Genomic DNA, 20,725 nt, shown 5'->3' with positions numbered 1-20,725 from the left:
CACTTAAAACTGTAAATAGAATTTCTCTTTATATATATAATTATTTATATATATATTTAAAAAAATTATAAATAAATATTTATGTAAACTTCGAGAGTGTTTTTATAATAATGTATTTTTCATAATTGATTTTGTCAATCTTAATCATGAACACATGAATATAATCATCGAAATATGTATAAGAAAATCATATATAGATATTTACATAAATCTCGAGATTATTTTTAGACTAATTGCTTTTCTTCACCCTTGATTTTGTTGACCCCAATCATACTTAATGATGTGACACATTTCAAACGGCTTCTATTCAAGTAAATGATGAAAGAAAGCCACTTAAAATGTGTCATATTACCAAGATTGACTTAGGATGAAAATATTTAAAATGAAAAATAGTATAACTCTTGTTATTATCAAATATAATATAATTTTTTTTCCTCAAAATTAGATAACTTGTGAACAACTTCAAACTCGCTTAAAACGTAAATAATTTATTTGTGAATATAAAAATGAAATTCAATGATAAGCTTGAGTCCGACTCATGTACGAATAAAAAGTAAAGAATAAGCTCCGTCTGGATTTAGAAAATATTTTATTTTATTTCATTTCATCATTATAATTTTTTTAAATTCTTACATAAACAATTCAACTTTTCTAAATCTTAAATTAATTTTTTCAAATTCTAAAACAATAATGATATTAAAAAATAATATTCTAACAATATTTTTTTTTAACTTCCATCTTTCATCTAAAACTATCATATTATCTCTTAATCCAAAAACTCCCGATGTTTTGCATTTGTTAAGTGAAATTAAATCATTATTCTCGTTGCATATCAAAAAATAAATAAATAAATCCTTATCCTCCTTTTTAAATGACTTTTCATTGAAATAACCGACGTAATAAATCTCTTAAAATGCATCATATCAACCATCGTACCTTAAAATGATAAATTTAAATGAAGAATAGTATATATTTTTGCAGAAAGTGCAGTTAAAAAAAGCCCCCCCGACAAGAGAACCTATGTTATCTGCATCACAGTGGATTAGATTTATTTGATATGGGTCCCCTTCCAACTAGTGATTGAGAAGTGGCAAAAACGTGTATGAAGAGTGATTGTTGCGAAAACCCAGATCGGGAAAAGGTAACAGAGAAGGTGCTGGAATGGGCATACATGGCAGCTCATGCCTTGCACAAGTACAGCAACCTCAGGCCCACCAACGCAGGTAAGCTTCCAAAGGCTAATCTGCTTGTTTGCCCACGTTCCTAACACGCAGAGACAAGCAAGTCCAACCACCATGCAATGAAATAATGATGTCTTATTCCACATTTGGTCTCGTGTTTTTAAATGCCTTGTCATTTCTTTTTTCTATTATAACAAGTAATAAAATAATGCAGAGCCAAAGCAGCTTACTAAATGAAGCTGAAACTGAAAGCTCCACCTTCTGTGCTTGGTTAACCTGGCACTTCTGAATATATCTCATGAAGTATGGTTTAGTAAAAGAACAAAAACAGCCACTCCAACTATTCAAGGTTCTCCTCAACAGAATGCTAACATTTAATCAATTGTCAATCTATTTTGAGATAATGCTACACAAATAGTCTGAAGGAATTCAGAGCATCCCAAGCACATTAGAGCAATAATCCGGTATTTGTGTTGGACAACCTTCAGGAAAAACGATGCATGAGAAGCCTAAATTTATCTGTCACTCAATTTGATGCTGCAACTTATGATAGGACCTTCTGGAAGCCCCCCATCCCCCGGAAATTGAATAACAAAAATTTGTATCCCAGGTCAAATGCTTTTTTAAATAACAGTACACGCTTGAATACATTCCAAAGTTGAGCTTCATTACATGAGAGAGCAATGATAGAACAAAACCATATCATACAAGACTTCATCTCCTTCTGTCTCCTCGGTGCCTTCTGTCGTGATCATCATCATCATCTAATGAGTTTCGCCTTCCATGTTCTCGCTCTTCTTTCCTGCCTTTGTAGCTATCATCGACTGCACTTCTTTTTCTCGGACTTGGCTCATCCCTTGTTTCTCGTCTGTCACTGTCTACATTTCTCTTCTTATATACTCTCTCATCCCTCCTTTCCTCATGACTATCATCGTCTACACTTCTCTTTCTATGATCTCGATCATTGCTCCTTTCTACATAGCTACCATTATCTGCATCCCTCTTCCTATACTCTCTATCATCTCTCCTTCCCACATGACTGGAACTATCTTTATTTTTCTTCCTGTAGTCTCCATCATCCCTCCTTTCTGCATGGCTACCATTATCCGGTGTTCTCTTTCTATAATCCCGCTTATCCCTGTTGTTATCATCTAGGTCTCTTTGTTTATGTTTTTCTCTATCCCTTCTCTCTTCAATATAATCCCGATCTCCTCGGCTTCCACTGGATCGACTTGCTTTACTATCGCGCCTCGTTTCATCCTCTTTGTATCCTCTCCTCCTGTCACTCTGCCTGTGCCTATCACTCCAGTTTTTATTTTCTTGATGCCTATGCTTTAGGTCTTCAGTATTTCCATCATTTATCTTTTGTTTCTCAACCCTGTCATCTGGATCATGACCTCGATGTCTCTTATCTTGTCTTGGACTTTCAAGAGCATCTCCATCAAATACCATTTCGTACCTATAACAATAACAATAAATAGCATTAGAGAGAGACAGACAGAGACTAAAGGGCAGAGAATCACGTGCAAGATTACAAACCTAGAATCGTTGTCTCCTCGCTGTCTGGTATCCTCCTTTAGAATATATTTTTGAGTTTGGTGTCCAATGGCTGGGCCCCCAGTGCAGTCCTTGGCAATGTGATCAAGAGCACCACATTTAAAGCAACCACTTCCTACAGCCAAGTAGAAATAGGGACACGTTAATTTCAGAGGATTATAGAAACTTACTGAGATTTCAAATGATAATCACATTCAAGCAACAATCCTAAAAGATATTGACTTGGCTTTATTTTGCCTTCCAGCAAACTGCCACATTAAGACTAACAATTAAAGAAGTTAATATTAAGGTATGTGCCAATTAGTTTAAGTTTTCATAATGAAAATCAGGACATCATGTTGCCAACCTAAATTCAGATGAATATGGGTGACACCAAGACCATTATCTTGTTTGTAGCACAGTATTGATCTTTATTGAGCCAGCATAACATGCATGGATGCCTTCATATAATCGAGAAACTGATTGCAATCCAAGCAGGACATCCAATACGGGATTTTTTATTCAATTGAAGCAGGTATCATGAAACATCCTGTTGTAATTACCATTAGTTCTTAACCCACCCCCCCCCCCCCCCCCAAAAAAAAAAAAAAAAAAAAAATGGAATTGCAATCCAAATGGGATGACATATACATTTTTAACATCCATCTCCACTGCTCTGACAGCCAAATGCGTGCTAGTTACCAATTTCACCTAGTAAATTAGACCAGATATGCTGTAACATACTGGTCCTAAATTAGGGCTTAGAATTATTATTTTTATAATTATTACTACTATTATTATTATTTTAGTAAATATTTTAATAGATCAGTTTTAAAATAGTGATTTTATTTGATTGGGTTTCGTCCCCTATCAACACCCCATGTATTCCTCTGTTGGTTTCCTAGTTTGAATAAGTTTCCTAATCGATAAACAACACTCACCTCAAAACCCTCTCTTTTACTCTTCATCAAACCCACGACATTCCTCCATCAACCAGCAGCATCTTTGCGGCCAGAAATCTTCCCAACGTAAATTCTAATTTTCTTCTACACAGCAGAGCCCCGTAGCCCTCCTCTTAGCAAACCAAGGTCCTCTCCTCGCCAGAAACCACCACAGAAGATGCCGCCAGTAAGTCTTCCTCCCCTCACAACGTGCGTCAACCCCTTAAAACCCCCCTGTCATCTCTCTCTCCACCGTAAATAATAGAACAGCCTTGTGTTTTGCCCAGCCACTGTCGACCACAGAGGATGTCGGAGCACCACCCACGCTGCCCAGAAACTGCCGGACAGCCAAACTCCATCGAATCCCCACTATTCCGGTAAGCCCACTACCGTCCGCCACCCTCCTCTCTCTATATTGCTTTCGGTTGACAATTTCCTCTCTCTCTCTGTCACACCATCATGTTCAGAGGGACCCTCTAGTCACCACCGTGAACCTCGGCCAGCAACCCAGACCCACCGTAGCAGTGGTTCTTCTTCCTTCTCTCGATGAGCATCACACAGCCATTTCCCTTCATTGTTCTTAGTCTCGTGTATTTTCCAGAAGGGTAGCCACCCTTTTAATTCATAATGGGCCCTTGGGCCTTAAGCCCATTTGGCCAAGTGCCTTGTTAATCTATAAGAGGGCTGATTTTCCACATGGACCTTGTTATATGCTGGACTCGATTTTTAATGCTTTTCAGAAACTAGGCACCTGGCCTAGGAGATGTAGAATGGGTGCTGTGGGAGGTTAGAGGCCATTTGTCAGGGCTATCAGAAGAGATTTCAGCTCTTATGAGGAAGGTTGACTGGGGCTTAGGCACATTAATGGGACAAAGAAATAGGGTTGCGCAAGAATAGGCCTGGAAAGGTTGTGCAGGAAAGGCTATGCAGGAACAGGCCTGCGCAGGAACTGTTGAGGCCCACGAATCAAGCCTGCTTAGGGTTTCCCAGCGGGTTGGGCTCGCGACCCAGAAACCCACCAAGCCCGTGAGCCTTCAAGCCTATCAAGCCCGTGACTCCTCTCAAGCCCGAGCTTCTCCCTCAAGCTAGTGTGCCCTAATCCCGTCGGCACCTTTGCGTGCAACACAGACATCACTGTCGGACCCCATCGTTCCTACCGGGGTCTTCTATGCGCGACTTAAGGGCACGGCAACAACGGCATCGACTTCGACAACGCTGTTTAGAGAGGAAAATGACACTGTCGTCGCTTCTCAGGCCATCGAAGGCTCGACGCCGCCACAGAAACCACCGATAGGCTCAATCGAGCCCTTGGGTGGCAACCTGGACCCTCTCTTGGCTCGAGATGAAGTCTCCACGAACCTAGTGGTCGTTGCCCTCTCTGGTCAGCCCATTCCCGTAGTCCCCACAGGTCCTCTCTCAATGGATGTCTCCAGGGTCCTTTGCTCAGTTGAGGAAGAGGAAGAAATTGGTTCCTAAGTGGAGGAAGAAGAGGAAGTCTCATCTCCAACTGGGTCTGGAGACATTGTGCCTTTCGCTGAACTGGGGGACTTAGGGGATGATCCCAGTCCTATCTGCTCTCTGCCCCCAACTTCACTGCAGTTTGATCCACAGCCAGATTGGGTTTTGCAGAAGATAGAAGAGATTTGGCATTGCGTAGGCATCTCCTGTGTTGGTTTCGAGGACCAATCGACAGCCCTATTCACAGCCATTGCAGCAAAACAGTCTCACTCACATCAATCCACCATCAAAAGAGAAAGGGAGCTAAAGAGGCTATCATGTTCCATAAATTATGAATCTAGGGAAGGAAGTGTTAGCAAGGGGAGGATTATGGATACGGCGAACCTAGGCGATCCATGAAGCCCAAGATCCTTTCATGGAATGTTCGGGGTTTGAATGACTTGAACAAACGCCTTAGAGTGAAGAACTTAATCAGGGATTGGAAGGCAGACATTATCTATTTGTAGGAGACTAAATTGAAGTATGTGGACAGGAAAATTATAAGAAGCCTATGGAATTGTGCGTATGCGGGATGGACTAGGTCTTGCTTCAAAGGGCGCATCAGGGGGTATCATTGTGATGTGGGACAAGAGAGTGGTTGATTTGGTGGAGGAGTTTATTGGGGAGTTTGTGGTTGCATGTTCTTTCACTACTTTGGAGGATGGATTTGGCTGGAGTTTTGAAGGCGTATATGGACCTAATAACGAAAACAGTAGGAAGCTTCTTTGGGATGAGATTGCTGGTTTGTGTAGCTAGTGGGAGGGCCCTTGCATTGGAGGTGATTTCAACATCACTCGGTTCTCGAGTAAGAGGTCGGGGGTTTCTAACTCGGGATGAGCCATGGCTGACTTTTCAGCCTTATTTCTTGAATTGGACTTGATTGATCTCCCACTAGCGGGGGTGACTACACTTGGTCAATGGGAGGGCATGGTCTCGGCTGGATAGATTTATTGTCTCTCCTTCCTGGGAGGCTCACTTCCCCACTCTATGCAAAAAACACCTCCCTAGGCTTTGCTAAAATCATTTTCCACTTTTGTTGGACTGCGGGGGCCTTCATGAGGGGCGGAGATATTTTAAATTTGAGAATGTGGCTAAAGGTGGAGGGGTTCATGGACAAAATCAAAACATGGTGGTCCTCCTATCATATCTCGGGCACCCCCAATTTTGTTTTAGTCGGGAAACTAAAAGCCTTGAAAAATGACCCGAGGACATGGAACATGGAAGTCTTTGGGAATCTAAATGACCAGGGGTATAATTTTTTTCAGGAATTGCAGCGATTCGAGGAAAAAGAGGGGATTGGGCCCTCACGGCTGATGAAAAGGAAAGGAAAATGGTTGTTGTAGCTGAATTGGAGAAAATCACACTTTTGGAAGAGATATCTTGGAGACAAAAATCTCGGGCTCTTTGGTTGAAGGAAGGGGATAAGAGTACTAAATTCTTCCATCGGGTTGCTAACTCTCATCGAAGAACCAACGCCATCGAGGTTCTCCATTCCGAAGGGAGGATCATATCAAACAGGGCAGCCATAAAGGAGCACATAGTCCACTTTTATGACCAACTCCTCAAAAAGCAACACCCCTGGCGGCCCAAGGTAGATGGACTGACTTTTGATTCTATCGATTCTCCTAGCGCAATGTGGTTGGAAAGGCCGTTTGAAGAGGAGGAGGTGTTTAATGTGTTAAAAGGGATTGGAAAAGACAAGGCCCCAGGCCCAGACGGTTTCACAATGGCTTTCTTTCAGGCTAGCTGGGACATTGTCAACGAGGATATCATGAAGGTATTTCTCAAATTTCATTCTTTCTTGAAATTTGAGATAAGTCTCGATGCTACATTTATCACCCTTATCCCAAAAAGGGCAAGATCGGTGGAGGTGCAAGACTTTCGCCCCATTAGCTTGGTGAGTGGGGTCTATAAAATCATCTTCAAAGTGCGAGCCCAGCGGATGAGCGCAGTGATGGGGAAGATCATATCAAAATCCCAAAATGCCTTTGTAAAAGGGAGGCAAATACTTGACTCAGTCCTCATTGCTAATGAATGTTTGGAAAGTCGAGTCAAAGCCCGCATTCCAGGTATTTTATACAAGTTGGGTATGGAAAAAGCTTTTGATCATGTAAACTGGGATTTCTTGGTACATATATTTGGCAGGTACGGCTTTGGGGAAGGTGGTGCCAATGGATGAATCATTGTATCACTACAGCCAGATTTTCTGTTTTGGTGAATGGCACTCCTGAAGGCTTCTTTGATAGTTCTCGGGGATTGAGGCAAGAAGACCCTTTATCACCTCTTCTTTTCATCTTGGTAATGGATGTCTTAAGTAGAATGTTGAATGGAATGGTGGATGGGGGTTTCATCTCGGGTTTCTTAGTAGGTGGCTCCACTCATGGTAATCTCTCAATCTCTGATCTTCTCTTCGCTAACACACTGATTTTTTGGAGCCAGATCCTAATCAAATTCGCTCTCTAAGAGCTCTCTTGCTCTGTTTTGAAGTCGTCTCTGGCCTCAAGGTCAAACTTACAAAATCTGAAATTGTACAAGTTGGTGTGGTTGATAATCTAAGTGTATTGGCTGATTTTCTAGGCTGCAAGGTGTCATCCTTGCCCATGAAGTATCTTGATCTCCCTCTGGGGGCCCCTCATAAATCCAAGACAATGTGGGATGGGATTGTCGAGAAGATTGAGCGCAAACTAGCGGGTTGGAAGCATCTCTATTTGTCCAAAGGTGGCAAAGTCACTCTTATCAAGAGCACACTCTCTAATCTACCCACATATTTTCTTTCTTTATTCCCCTTGCCTGCAGGTGTGGCGCATAGATTGGAGAAGACTTTTTGTGATTCCTATGGGGCAGTCTTGTAGTGCGCTACATGCGCTGAATCTACATATTGACGGAGAGGATCGTTTGCTTTGGTCATCCTCAGAGAACAAGAGCTTCTCAGTGCGTTCCTTTTACAAGGTATTATCGACACACCCCTTCAATGCATTCCCCTGGAAGTGCATATGGAGGACTAAGGTTCCCTTAAAAGTGGCTTTTTTTGTTTGGCATCCCGCAGCAGCATTCTAACTATTGATAAGCTGGGAAGGCGCGGCCTCTACCTAACAGGCTGGTGCTTCATGTGCAAAGCAGGAATCAAGATGCAGCGCTAAGAGGTAAGTAGTATGATCCTACCTTTATGTGTGCTGTAATTGTTAAGTTTTTGCATGAAAAATGTGATGTTTACCTACGCTATGCTACGAGCCAATTCAAGGTTAGCCCCTTTTCACGAACCTCTGTGAATTATTATGATATGCTTGTAAATGAGCCTATGTATGCTATGCCGATATGGATTGTTGTTAGACGGATGAGATGTTATGAAACTCACATGTATGCCATGTAATGTTCATGTAATGTTCAGATCATGTTATGCCATGCCTATGTTATGTTATGTTGTGTAAGACTCATGTTCATATGCCATGTTCAATGTTATGCCATGAACAAGAGTATTTCATGCCATGTAACTTCATGAAGTCAAATATGTTCATATGCATTATGAAAGTTAATAAGAAAACACATGAATGACAAGCAAGCTTTAAGATTGGCCTTAAGTTATAAGTGGATGTGCAAGCCACGGACTCAAGCATGGTCCACCACATGAAAGATATGATGTTTTGAGGTGACACAGACCCAAGCATGCTTCACCACAGGTTATGTTATGCTATGTCATGGACTCAAGCGTGGTTCACCATATGATATGTGATAACATGGACCCAAGCGTGTTTCACTACATGTTATAATATGTTAGACGGTGTCACAGACTCAAGCATGGTTCACCATATGTTAAGCGATAACAAGGACCCAAGTGTGTTTCACTACATGTTATGATAAGTTATACGGTGCCACGGACCCAAGCGTAGTTTACCCTATATTATGATATGTTATATATGGTCAACGACAATTGGACCGATGCACACATATAATGATGGCCACTAAATAAGTGAAAGACAAGATAAACAAGTCATGTATGATAGTTAGGAAATGCATGGAGTCAGTCATTCATGCATCCACGTTACATGTAGTGCCATAATTAAGTATGATTCCACTCATGTTACTAATGAATGATATATATGTTATGTGAATGTGTGACGATATATGTAAGTTTTCAAAATTAAGCCTAATGTTAAACTAAGTTAAGTTTACAGTATGATGTGCTATTACTAAGTCTTCGATTCATTTGTTTGTTTCTTTGTTTTTATGTTTTAATGTCTCAAATGATGATTTCGTGGATAACAGAGCAAGAGTGCCAGGAGGAGAATAAATTTCCAAAGACTTAGTCTATGATTTAGACATTTAAGCAATGTTGGTTTCACATAGAACTAGCTTATGTCATTACTTTTATTTCTCAGCTTTTATGTTATGAAAGACTGTCATACTATGAGTTTTATGATCGAATAGATGAGGTATTTTATGAGACCGAATCTCTTTACCGGGCGTTATGTTATGAATATACGTAACATTCTTGACCTACGGGAATGAGTGTTACATATGCGCACTGAAATCTGTGGGAGGCTTGGGTATCTAAAACTTGCTTGTGTTTAATCAGGCTTTACTTGGAAAATGGTTGTGATGATATCTACTGGGGAGGGAAGTTCTATGGAAAGTTGTAGTAAATTCCAAATATGATAGTGCTTCGGGCTAATAGGGGTCTAATGAGGTAAATGGACCACAAGGGGTAGGGTTGTGAAAAAATATTAGAAAAGGATGGAAAGTCTTCACTAGACACTAGACTTGAGATGCAAGATGGCACTAGGACCAAATTTTGGCATGAGTTTTGGTATGGGTAAGAGAGCTCTCAAGGAAGCTTTTCCAGAAGTTCATAGGATTGCAAGGAAGCAAGAGGCTTTGGTGACTAATTTAAAGGTACTTTCCAATGGCTCCCCTCAGTGGAATGTCAAATTTTTCAAAGCGGTCCAGGACTGGGAAGGTGACGCCTTCACAGACTTTTTCAATCTATTATATTCCATGAGAGTAGGGGCTGGAGGCATAGACAAACTTCTTTGGAGTCCATCCAAGAAAGAGAAGTTCACAGTCCGCTCATTTTACCAAGCCCTAAACTATTCAGGACACGAATTCCTCTCTATAGAAGAATATATGGAAGGCTAAGGCGCCCTTAAAAGTTGCTTTCTTCGCTTGGGAAGCTTCTATAGGGAAGATTATCAGCACAAATAACCAAAGGAAACATCAGATTATTGTCATGGATTGGTGCTGTATGTAGAGAAAGGGAGGGAAAACTGTAGACCACCTCCTACTCCATTGTGAGGTTGCTAGCACTCTGTGGTATGATTTATTTAGCAGAGTTGGTTTAGCATGCGTTATGCCTAGCAAGGTAGTAGACCTCCTTGCTATCTAGAGAGGATTAAGAGACAGTACACAAAGTGCAGCTGTATGGAGATGGCTCCCATTTGCCTACTGCGGTGTAACTTCGAAGATAGTGAACGTACATTGGATGAACTCAAAACTTTGTTCCATAAAACTTTGTTCCTTGGTCAATCACTGTAGATTTAAATGGACTAAGCCTCCATGAATTCCCTGTATCAGTTTCCAGTTCCATCTAGGTGTTTCTCTTGTACACAACACATGTACTTGGGCTATGCCTATTATTATTAATCAAATTGACATTTTCCTATCTAAAAACAAAACTGTCTAGAAAGTTAGGGGTACTGCTGCCCAGATTTATGGTAAAAAAACCAAAACGAAACAGGGATTTATACTTGATGAACAGCAAGTACACTTCCATCAGGAAAGATAAGGAAAAAATAAGTTGAAAGATATGGAAAATGGTCCTCACGTATTTGGTGGTATCTTTGGAGGGAGAGGAATGCAAGAAGCTTTGAAGATTGTAAGCGGTCAATGGAAGAGCTTAGAACTTTCTTTTTTAGCACTTCATTTCATTGGTCAATTGTAATAGATTTTAATGGCTTGAATCTCCACGACTCTCTTGTACCTCTAGACAATCATGACTAGGTGTTGCTCTTGTATATGTCCCGTTTACTAGGGCTATGCCTATTTCTATCAATAAGATTTGTATACTGAAAAAATAAAAGTTGAAAAATAGTGCAGCCGCATCATGCCAAAAATTGAAAGAGAAAAATGAACCAGAAAAGGAAAAAATAAAGATTTTTTTATAACTAGGAAAAAGAGATGAAACAATAATCCTTATAAAATTGTAATATTTACCTTTACCCATTTGGTGATCTTTGCGTCTGTACTGGGACCACAGTTTCGCAACACTCTGACTAAAATCCACATGTATCCTTCGATCATCAATTAGGGCATTATCCATCTGCCATTAAAATTAGATATAAGAAGTTTGAATGAACAAATAGATGCATAAACAAAGCGTGGTTTTACAGCAAAATAAAGCAGGTAATCAATATCGATTCCTCTAAATCTTCTATTCTTAGTTATTTATGTAAGGAAAATTAAAACATAGCTCTTATAGTTAAATCAAATTGCACTTTACCTCCCTGACTTATGAAAAATATAATTTGGATCAGATTTAGTGTATTTTGCTGAGCCAATCAAGTAATTCCACATTATTTATTTATTTGATGCCCTTATTTGCATATTTCCTTTTACTTTCCTCAAAACCTCTGCCAAATTGGATAGCCCCAGTCTCAAATTATATGAGCCGTAACTGGGAAGTGGTCCTTCAGGGTTGTGATAAACAAGGCCATGGGAAGGGTGCCAATGACCCAAACGATGCTGCCTCAATGTAAGAATGGTATGGAGGTGAAGTTGTAGGCCAAAGATCTACAGAGTGCATACAATCAAATGAAACAACCAGCTACCCCCACAGGGTTACGGAGTTCTACAAGAATTTATTTCTAAGGAACAAAATGAATGATCATGAAAAATATTCATTTTTCAACCTGTGAAGAAAATGAGTTTTTTTTTTATTATTAGTAATGCAAATTGCAAATTTTATTAAGAGCACAAAGGAGTGCAACCCAAGTACACAGGAAGCATATAAAATATATATCTTTTTTTTTTTATTGGCACTAGGTGTCCGGGAATAGCGTCCTGACTAATACTAGGGGCACAGGCCGTCAGCAAGGAGTTTCCCGCAAGTACAACTCAGGTAATTCAAGGGAAAAATCCTTCAGTCCGATGGACCCTAGAGATTGTTTGCACCCAAAGAGATTTGAACCTCAGACCTGGGGGGGAGCATACCCCCAAGCCCAAGGCCTTTACCACTTGAGCCAACCCCTAGGGGTTATAAAATATATACCCAATTAGCAAGAAGAAAAAGAAAATCCTTAAACTCTAATAGGTTGGAAAATTGCGAGATATTGTGAACAGTAGTCCAATTATCCATGCATAGAGATTGTTGAAAATTATTACTTTTAATTCTGACACTGTCCTCTCACGGTTTTCTAAAATTCGGGCATTGCGTTCTTGGAAAAATGCACCACACTAATAAAACAAAAGTCCTTAATGTCCATCTTAGAATAAGGGCAATGAAAGTAGCATTGAGGTTATTCTCAAAACTCATGCAAGACATACAATAGGTCTTCTTCAATAATCTCCCAACAAGTTTGAAAAAAGTCTAAAGAGAAAGCATCAGGGCTAGGGGCTTTGTCACCATTTATACCCTTCACCACCTCAAATACCTTACCCTCTCAAAGGCTCTCTCCAGCCACACTAACTTCTTTCCACACTAGAATCAAAGCTAAGATCATCCGACATTGGTCTCTAAGAAAATTGTAGAGAATAAAGACAGGTGTAAAATTGTAAGACATGGTTCCTAACTTCTATGTTGTCTAAAGAAGCTGCACCATCAATAACTTGAAAGTTTATCGTGTTATTTCTAATTTTCTATGATTCAAATTGGCCATCTAATGGAAGAATTTTGTGTTCAAGTCTCCTTCCTTGAGCCAAAGAGTTTGTAATCTGTGTCTCCGACATGTTTTCTCCAAGAAAAGAATCCATTCTAACTAGCTAGAAACCTTACTCATTTTCAATAGGTCATGCTCAGATGACGTGCGTTCTTCAGCAATAGTATCCAGCTCACTAAGTTCCAACATGAACTGTTCTTTTTTCTAGAGCAGTTACTGACTGAGAAATAGAGGCTGTTTCTAAATTGTTTGGCTTACTGTATGCTACACAGTTTGGGCGGGATGCGAGTGATAAGATGGTTTGGAGGCACACTGGTAATAAGAAGTTTTCAGTTCGTTCTTTCTACAAGTTGCTGTCTAGGCCGAATGGGGTACGCTCCTTTCCTTGGAAGTGTTTGGATCGGGCAGGTTTGGAGGGTGGGATGAGACACAAAATTCTCATCTCATCTCACCCTTTTCAAATCCCCATACAAAATATAATAAACAATTCACTTTTTTCAAATCCCAATTCACCTTTTTCAAATCCCAAAACAATAATAATATTAAAACACAATATTTTGAACTCTAAAAAAAAACACAAAATTCTCATCTCACCCCCCAAACCTGCCCTGGTGGCTTTCTTTGGCTGGTCTGCTGCTTTATGGAAGATTTTGACTTTGGACAATCTCAGGAAGCATGGACTAATTGTTTGTTTTGGAGTGGTGCTTCGTAAGTAAGAAAGCTGGTGAATCAGTAGATCATTTATTATTACATTGGGAGGTGACTAGGGTGTTATGGTATGAAGTGTTTAATAGAAGTGGAATGGCTTGGGTGATGCCTAGGAGGGTGGCGGATCTTTTTGTTTGCTGGAGAGGTTTACGGAATTTGCAAATTGCTGCTGTTTGGAATATAACCCCTTTATAATTGGATGAACTTAAATGTTTTTCCTTTAATACCTTATTGCAATGGGCTTCGGCTATTGTGTTTAATGGAACTAGTGTCCATGATTTTCTTCTTGCTTTTTCTAGTTCCTGACTTGTAACTAGGTTCAGTTTTTGTATACTTCATGTGTGCTTGGCTTTGCCTTGCTACTTGTCTCAATAAAATTGCTTATTCATCAAAAAGAAAAAACTTATAAAAAATTTTCTCCAGGGAAGAGGTTACAAAGTGTTTAATCCAACTAGAAACCAAGCTGTCGTAAAAACTGGATGCATGTAGCTAGTACATCGGGGTCAATAGATATGCAAGAAGATAAAGAGCAATTTGAGAGAAACAAGACTATAATTTCAGGCTCCAACCTACCTTAAAATATGCTTGTTCACAAGCCTCTATCGTCTCAAACTCTGGCATGGGAAAAGAAAACTGATAGCAATCAGATCATAATAAAAAACTTGACACTACAATAGAAAGTAAGACAACACCATAAACTAAGAAAATGACGATATGCGCAACAATTACCACGTAGACTGCGGTATAATGATACCCATGCCTATTATCCCCACTGATCAATTTCCTCCAAATGCTCTTAGTCAAGCCAGGGTTAGGCTATGGTTTGGTCTATCTAGAGGGAGCGCCTAGGGATCCCCTATATATGAACCCACCTAGCGTGCTCCTCATGGGTCCATTTCCTCTTGACACTTACCCCAGTGGGTAGGGGTACAATTATAGTCACACTTACAAATTTCCAACCGATGGTCTCCCACTCCTTGCCTTTGTTTTTGTCTTCTTTTTTTTTTTTGGCTTTGAATTAAAAAAAGAATATAAAAGGAAAAGATAAAGATAACCATAATTAGTTATGCATTCCATTAATGGAAAAACCTGTTTGAGACTTTTAAGATTTCTTTTCCTCCTTTCCTGTCCTTTTTTTTTTTTTGGCTTGGATAGAAGCAGAGAAGGGCATCATCCTAAGGGATTTTAAGGACCATATTAATAAATGTCCAAGCAAAAAGTTAAAGATAGCTGTAAACCAAAAATATCACTTCCTTCCCCAAGCTAAAGGAAATGCAAATTAAACACCATAATTATTTTTTTAATAGGTAATTGAAAATTTAATTAATAAAAATAAACATTCTAAGTAATTACAGCAGTCTTGTACAGAATGCAAAGAAATATTCACCGGGATAACAAATGGAAAAGCAGGAGGAAAAAAAATATTTCCCCACCTACGAAAGCATAGCATAAGCTGTCACCAGTCTTGTAGTCATGAATTATTTCAGCCCTGTAAGTAGCATTTACTTATGAGAAATGCATGTAGCAACCCTAAAAACACCCACCCCAAAAAATCAATAATTTTCAATACCAAAAACAAGCTATATCATCACTTACGATAATACTGTTCCAAATCGAGAAAATATGGTATGCAAGTCCTCATCCTGCAGTAAAAACAAGTAACCATTAAAGATGACCTTAAGATTAAAAACTCATTAACAAAGAGCTTAATATGAGTATAATTTTTTCTCAGATGAGAATAGTATCTTCCTAGTAATAGGAGTGATAGAAATCCCCTATCGCGATCAGAAAAGAAGCACTCACTTCAGTAACTGGATTCAGTTTACAAACAAAGAGCACATTATCAGGAGGCTTCATCTCAGCATCAGGAATATCTCCAATCTGTATGCAGATAAGGCAAGAAAAATAAATAAAAATAAAAAACAACTCATTTTATCAAAAAAAATCAGTGATCTTTTTTTTTTTTTTTTTTTTTTAGGATATGTAGAAGTACTGGGATCTATGCATATGTATCCAATGCTTACACTCTCAAGTACAACTGCTCTTGAATGTGCTTCCTTTGAGCGGAGAACCTCCTCAAGCTCTTCAGTACCTAATTGCTCATCCATAGGCACCCAATCATCTTCAAGCCGCACATCATCATCAACCTGGTTAGAACATAGAGATAGTCACGACTTTGAAGCAAAGATGCTTGCCACGTTACCAACAAATCCTCCAAGATGCCACAAAAAGAAAATGAACAATGATGACCCACTTTGTCTTCTGCTCACCTTGTTTAATGCACCCCACAAAGTAATATAAATTTACTTGGCATCATGTTGGACATTTCAAACTGACAACCAAATATCTGCCAATTATGATACTCAGAATTCCTATTCTGAATCCCTAGTTTTTTCTTTTTTAGGTAATTTCTAGTCTGAATCACTAGTTAGGAACATGCCATCAAGGTGAAAGAATCTCGTATAATTCTATCATGTTTGAGCAAGCTTCCCATGACATTGTTAAAATTAGAAGATATTATGATAGACAGGAAACAAAAAGTATCATCATTTCAATAAATCCTAATTATCTATAGATCTCAATGGCCATCTTAACCTGAGGACCTTATGCCTCTAAGTGCCTTGTAAATGACTTCTCACCCATTATTATTTGGCTTCATGCTTCCTCAAATAAAAATAATATCTGCAGCTTTTTCATTACCTCATCTTTTGGCTTTCCTTCAGGGGAAGCCTCAGGAATCAACTCAGGTAGCTGGGAAGGATCATCAAAAGGATCATCCAGTATGTATGTGTGTTTGATTCTGTTCAACAAAGGAAGAGATAAGAAAATATGACCTAAGAATCATAATTACATTGTTGGTTTTACAAGATAAAATATTTAGAATGGAAATAGAATCGACCGTATATTCCTATATGGTCTTCCCTTCTCATCCACATAAGCTTCATTTATCCTGGTCAATGTATCGAGCCCTTCTGCTACTTCCCCAAAGACCTACAATGACAGCAACTTTTGTGAAACGATTGTACATTGACCCAACAACACTATTTGGATAGATTATCCCATCATAAACTCCCATCAGCTACAGATATATAAAATCATCAAGAAAAAAAAAAATCTTTAGCCACAAAAGGGATTTAAAAAAAGTAAACTCACAAACTGATATGGCTTGATATAGTACATCAGATTATAAAGTTACTTTTATTGTAAAGTAGATCTAACGTATCACATAAAGTCACGTTAGTTTGTGAGTTTGCTTTTGTGAAATCTCTTTGTGGATGTAGCACTTCTCATAAAAAAAAAAAATACACAATCTCTGTACCCACACCCTGGCCTATGTAAAGAGTTGACTTAGTCTTAACCCCTAGAAGTTGGCTCAAGTGGTAAAGGTCTTGGTCTTGGTCTTGGTGGTATGCTCCCTCCAAGGACTAAGATTCGAATCCTCTTGGGTGCAAACAATCTCTAGGGGCCATCGGACTGGAGGATTTTCCCTTTTAATTACTCGAGGTGCACTTGCGGAAAAATATTTGCTGAGGGTCTGTGCACCCCTGGGATTAGTCGGGACACTATTCTCAGACACCCGGTGTCAATCAAAAAAATTATAGACATCTAGGATGCAATGACTTTATAGCAAGAAAGACTAGATAAGTAGAAAGGTTTTTTCTCATGTTGATACAGAGAATGATTTTTTTTATTGACACTGGGTGTCCAATAACAAAATCTCGACTAATCCCAGGGGTGCACAGGCCCTCAGCAAGGAGTTTCCGGCAAGTACACATCGGGTAATTCAAGGGGAAGTTCCCCCAGTCTGACGGCCCCTAGAAATTGTTTGCACTCAAGAGGATTCGAACCTTAGACCTAGAGTGAGTAAACCACCAAGACCAAGGCCTTTACCACTTGAGCCAGCCCCAAGGGGTTAAAAAAGTTTGCAAAATAAAGCTCAAAACACGATATTGCCTATATGCCTCAATATTACTTGCTCTCACAACTACATTGATCAGGCTATATGGATATGAAATCAATGTCTAGGTAAAAACTTCTTCAGCTAAACTGGAAGAATCCTTCACATTTCAATAGACACTAAAAAGATGCATAGAATATTAACATTGTTGATAGTCTAAATGTTTATTAAGAAAAGAATATAAGTATTGCAGTAATGCCACACTTATTGCAGTAATGCCACTAGTCTTCTAGCTACTCACTTACAAATGAAGTGTTTTATGATGAAACAAGAAGAATACAATAAATTTGTAACACCCCAATTATATTGGAGGGTGGTAAATGAGAGATTGATGAACGGGATCCCATATTGCAGGGGAATGAGAATTTTTTCATATTTATAATGATCTTAAAGAAGCTCTAGTTGTAACTATAGTTAGTACTTTTACTAGAACTAACCTCTTAAAAGTAATCTATTTCATTACACCTCCCCAAAGGGAACTAAAGGACAATAAGTTCTGCCCATGCTGTCCAAAGGAAGATAAAGCGCTAAACATAGGCTTCTTGACGGAAGCATATCACACAAACTAAGTAAAGAACATTAGAAAAAAGTTGAGATTCCTCCCTGAATCCACCTCTCCTTTCACATCCTTTATCAAGGGGAAAAAAACTCTTTAAATAAGAAATTAACTAGGAGAAGCGACAACTATGTCCACATCTTCAATTCAAGTAAAGGAATCAAGAAGGTACATGACATCACAAAAGTAGATGACTAGCCAAAACAAAATCATAAAATTAAACATTCCTTTATTCATTACTGGTGGAAAGAGAAATAGAAACCAAGAAATCACTGGGATAAGGAGACTCACAGTGTGCTTCCCATCTAGATAGTCCAGATCATCACGTAAAGTGAAATAGAACTGAAACAAGAGAAATTTCATGAGCAAAAGAATAGGTTCAGACGAGAACTCATTAAACTCTAATTCTCAATAAGATGCAGGAGAGATTTTGAATGCCTCTTCATCTTCAAAAGGTTATATAGTAAAAGAATCCTCAATACCATTAAGCAAGTAAGACACTCTTATACCTGAGAAGCATTAAGATTCTCTCCGGCACTAGCCATGGCAATGGTGCCAGTCTTAGAATGCTTTAAATCAAGATGAATCTCGTCACTGAAAAACCGAGCTTGCTCACCATATAGAAACCTGAAAGGAGAACATGGCATGATATAAGTATGTTCAGTTAGGTTGTGTTGGGGCAAAAGTTACTTTGCATAGCAGACAACTATCAATATAGAATGCAGTGAATGGTAACCCAAGTTACCAGAGAACAAAGCAGAGTCGTGAAATCATGCACTAAGAAACAAGAAGTGTAGACAGCTATCAGAATAGAGAATTTCCAGTAAGATTAATGTAATTTCCCACAAGTGGGGAAAGTTTTATATTGCTAATAGCTCATATAGATGTTCTTACTTGTAGATAGAATCACCACCAGACCCTGTTCCAGTCGGGTCACCAGTCTGTGCAGTAAAATCCTTCTGAACCGTGTGAAATAGGCACCCATTATAGTATTTGATCCTGAAACAAAAAGTAGAAATAAATATGGAACAAAATAGAAAACTAAGATATTCTGTAACCAATGCCCAAAGCAGTTTATCAAGCTCAGAAAACAAATTTCCCACGGTCATGGTTTCTTTGATAGTAAAGATTATCAATAAAGATTATTCCAACTTAATATAAAAGTTATAATACTCATCAAAATGAACAAAGTCGAACAAAGAAAACAATCCATAGAGAAAAAATTCCTCGTGGAAAATAAATCTTACAGTTACAAATCAACTAATTAAATATTAATTCGCACTTGTAGAAACTGAAGTTGAAACAACTGTGCGTCGAAAGAAATTTGAGGGAACAAGCGAGTTTCAGAAATGTAAGAAACACCAACTACGTGCAGCACCATTAACCCTCAAAAAATTAACTACTCACAACAGAACTGAATCTCCGCACTCCTAAAACCCGCTAAACATAGACATTCAGATTAATAAATAAAAAAGGACTCCAGCAAGGACAGTCAGAGTTCAGCAGCCAACAAATTGTTTTTCTCGGGAGAAAGTAGGAAAATAAACGAATCAAACTTTTTTTTTTTTCTCGGGAACCAAAAGGATGTTAAAAAATAGACAACAACTCACTTGCAAAGCTTTAAGAAGTTTTTGGAGGTCAAGGGGCACTTATCCGTGTGCAAATCCACCACTATGTCCCCTAAGCTCGTTACGATCAGCACCGACATCCTCTATACAACGGCACTCAGCTACGAATCTCTGCGATTTGCTTTCGTGCCGAAAAACATTGCCAGTAACAGCGAAAAAATGAAGCAGCGATTAGTTGAACCCTATGAAAGGACGGAGGAGGTAACTATACGGCGTCGTCCAACACGCGTGGACAGTAACGGGTCACTGCTTCGGTCGAAACGTACGGAACGCACTCTACGTGCTATTTATTTCCTTTTTTAGGCTTCCAAATTATCAACAATGATTTCTTCATAAAATGCCAAAGGATATGGTGTGGTGGCATAACACCTCAACCTCTAAACTGAAGTTATTGGGTTCGAACCCCCTCTCCGACTCAAAAAATAATAATAATTATTATTATTTTTTCATAAAATTATACTCCAAATTCAACAATTACTAAGATTTGTATAGTGAGTTAAGAAGAGAGTTAAAAATTAAATAAAATATTGTTAGAATGTAATTTTTTTATATAATTTTTATTTTAAATTTTGAAAAAGTAGAATTATTTATTATATTTTATTTAAAATTTTGAAAAAAAAATATAATGATTAATAAAATTAGATGAGATAAGTTGTGACCGTCAAATTAGAAGAATCTTTTACTATAAATTTTAGAGTTACTTGCAAAAGCAGTACTTAGAGTTTTCACTTTTTTATAATTTGAGGCATAAGTTTTTTATTTTTACAAACTAATATTTAAAATTTAAAAAACTCGTAATTTAAGACTTTCATTAATTTTGCTTTTAAAAAATTAAGAATCACGTGGCAGTCT

At 38.6% G+C, this 20,725-nt stretch overlaps 1 protein-coding gene across 1 annotated transcript; it reads right to left on the bottom strand.

Moving 5' to 3' along the window:
- Positions 1–1,473: 1,473 nt before the first annotated feature.
- LOC121265916 (peptidyl-prolyl cis-trans isomerase CYP59) lies at positions 1,474–20,123 on the bottom strand. The gene is made up of 15 exons (XM_041169579.1): positions 19,856–20,123; positions 19,140–19,244; positions 18,755–18,872; positions 18,537–18,587; positions 16,631–16,722; positions 16,432–16,531; positions 15,756–15,878; positions 15,535–15,612; positions 15,328–15,374; positions 15,165–15,220; positions 14,305–14,345; positions 11,363–11,468; positions 2,721–2,853; positions 1,851–2,640; positions 1,474–1,757 (listed from the first exon to the last, which is right to left on the bottom strand). Exons 1-14 carry the CDS (start codon positions 19,951–19,953, stop codon positions 1,896–1,898), a joined length of 1,893 nt encoding a protein of 630 aa, XP_041025513.1. The 5' UTR covers positions 19,954–20,123; the 3' UTR covers positions 1,474–1,757; positions 1,851–1,895.
- Positions 20,124–20,725: the final 602 nt, after the last annotated feature.

This window comes from Juglans microcarpa x Juglans regia, chromosome 1D (genome assembly GCF_004785595.1).
Source record: "Juglans microcarpa x Juglans regia isolate MS1-56 chromosome 1D, Jm3101_v1.0, whole genome shotgun sequence".
Taxonomy (NCBI): Eukaryota; Viridiplantae; Streptophyta; class Magnoliopsida; order Fagales; family Juglandaceae; genus Juglans; species Juglans microcarpa x Juglans regia.
This window is presented reverse-complemented; position numbering and strand designations above follow the sequence as displayed.

Excerpts from the sequence above, each read along its gene's own strand:
- LOC121265916 (XM_041169579.1), bottom strand. The coding sequence starts at position 19,953 with ATGTCGGTGCTGATCGTAACGAGCTTAGGGGACATAGTGGTGGATTTG. Across the intron at positions 15,613-15,755 it reads GAGCAGTTGTACTTGAGAGT|ATTGGAGATATTCCTGATGC; the intron begins GTAAGCATTGGA and ends ATCTGCATACAG. Across the intron at positions 15,375-15,534 it reads AACTGAATCCAGTTACTGAA|GATGAGGACTTGCATACCAT; the intron begins GTGAGTGCTTCT and ends TTTTTACTGCAG.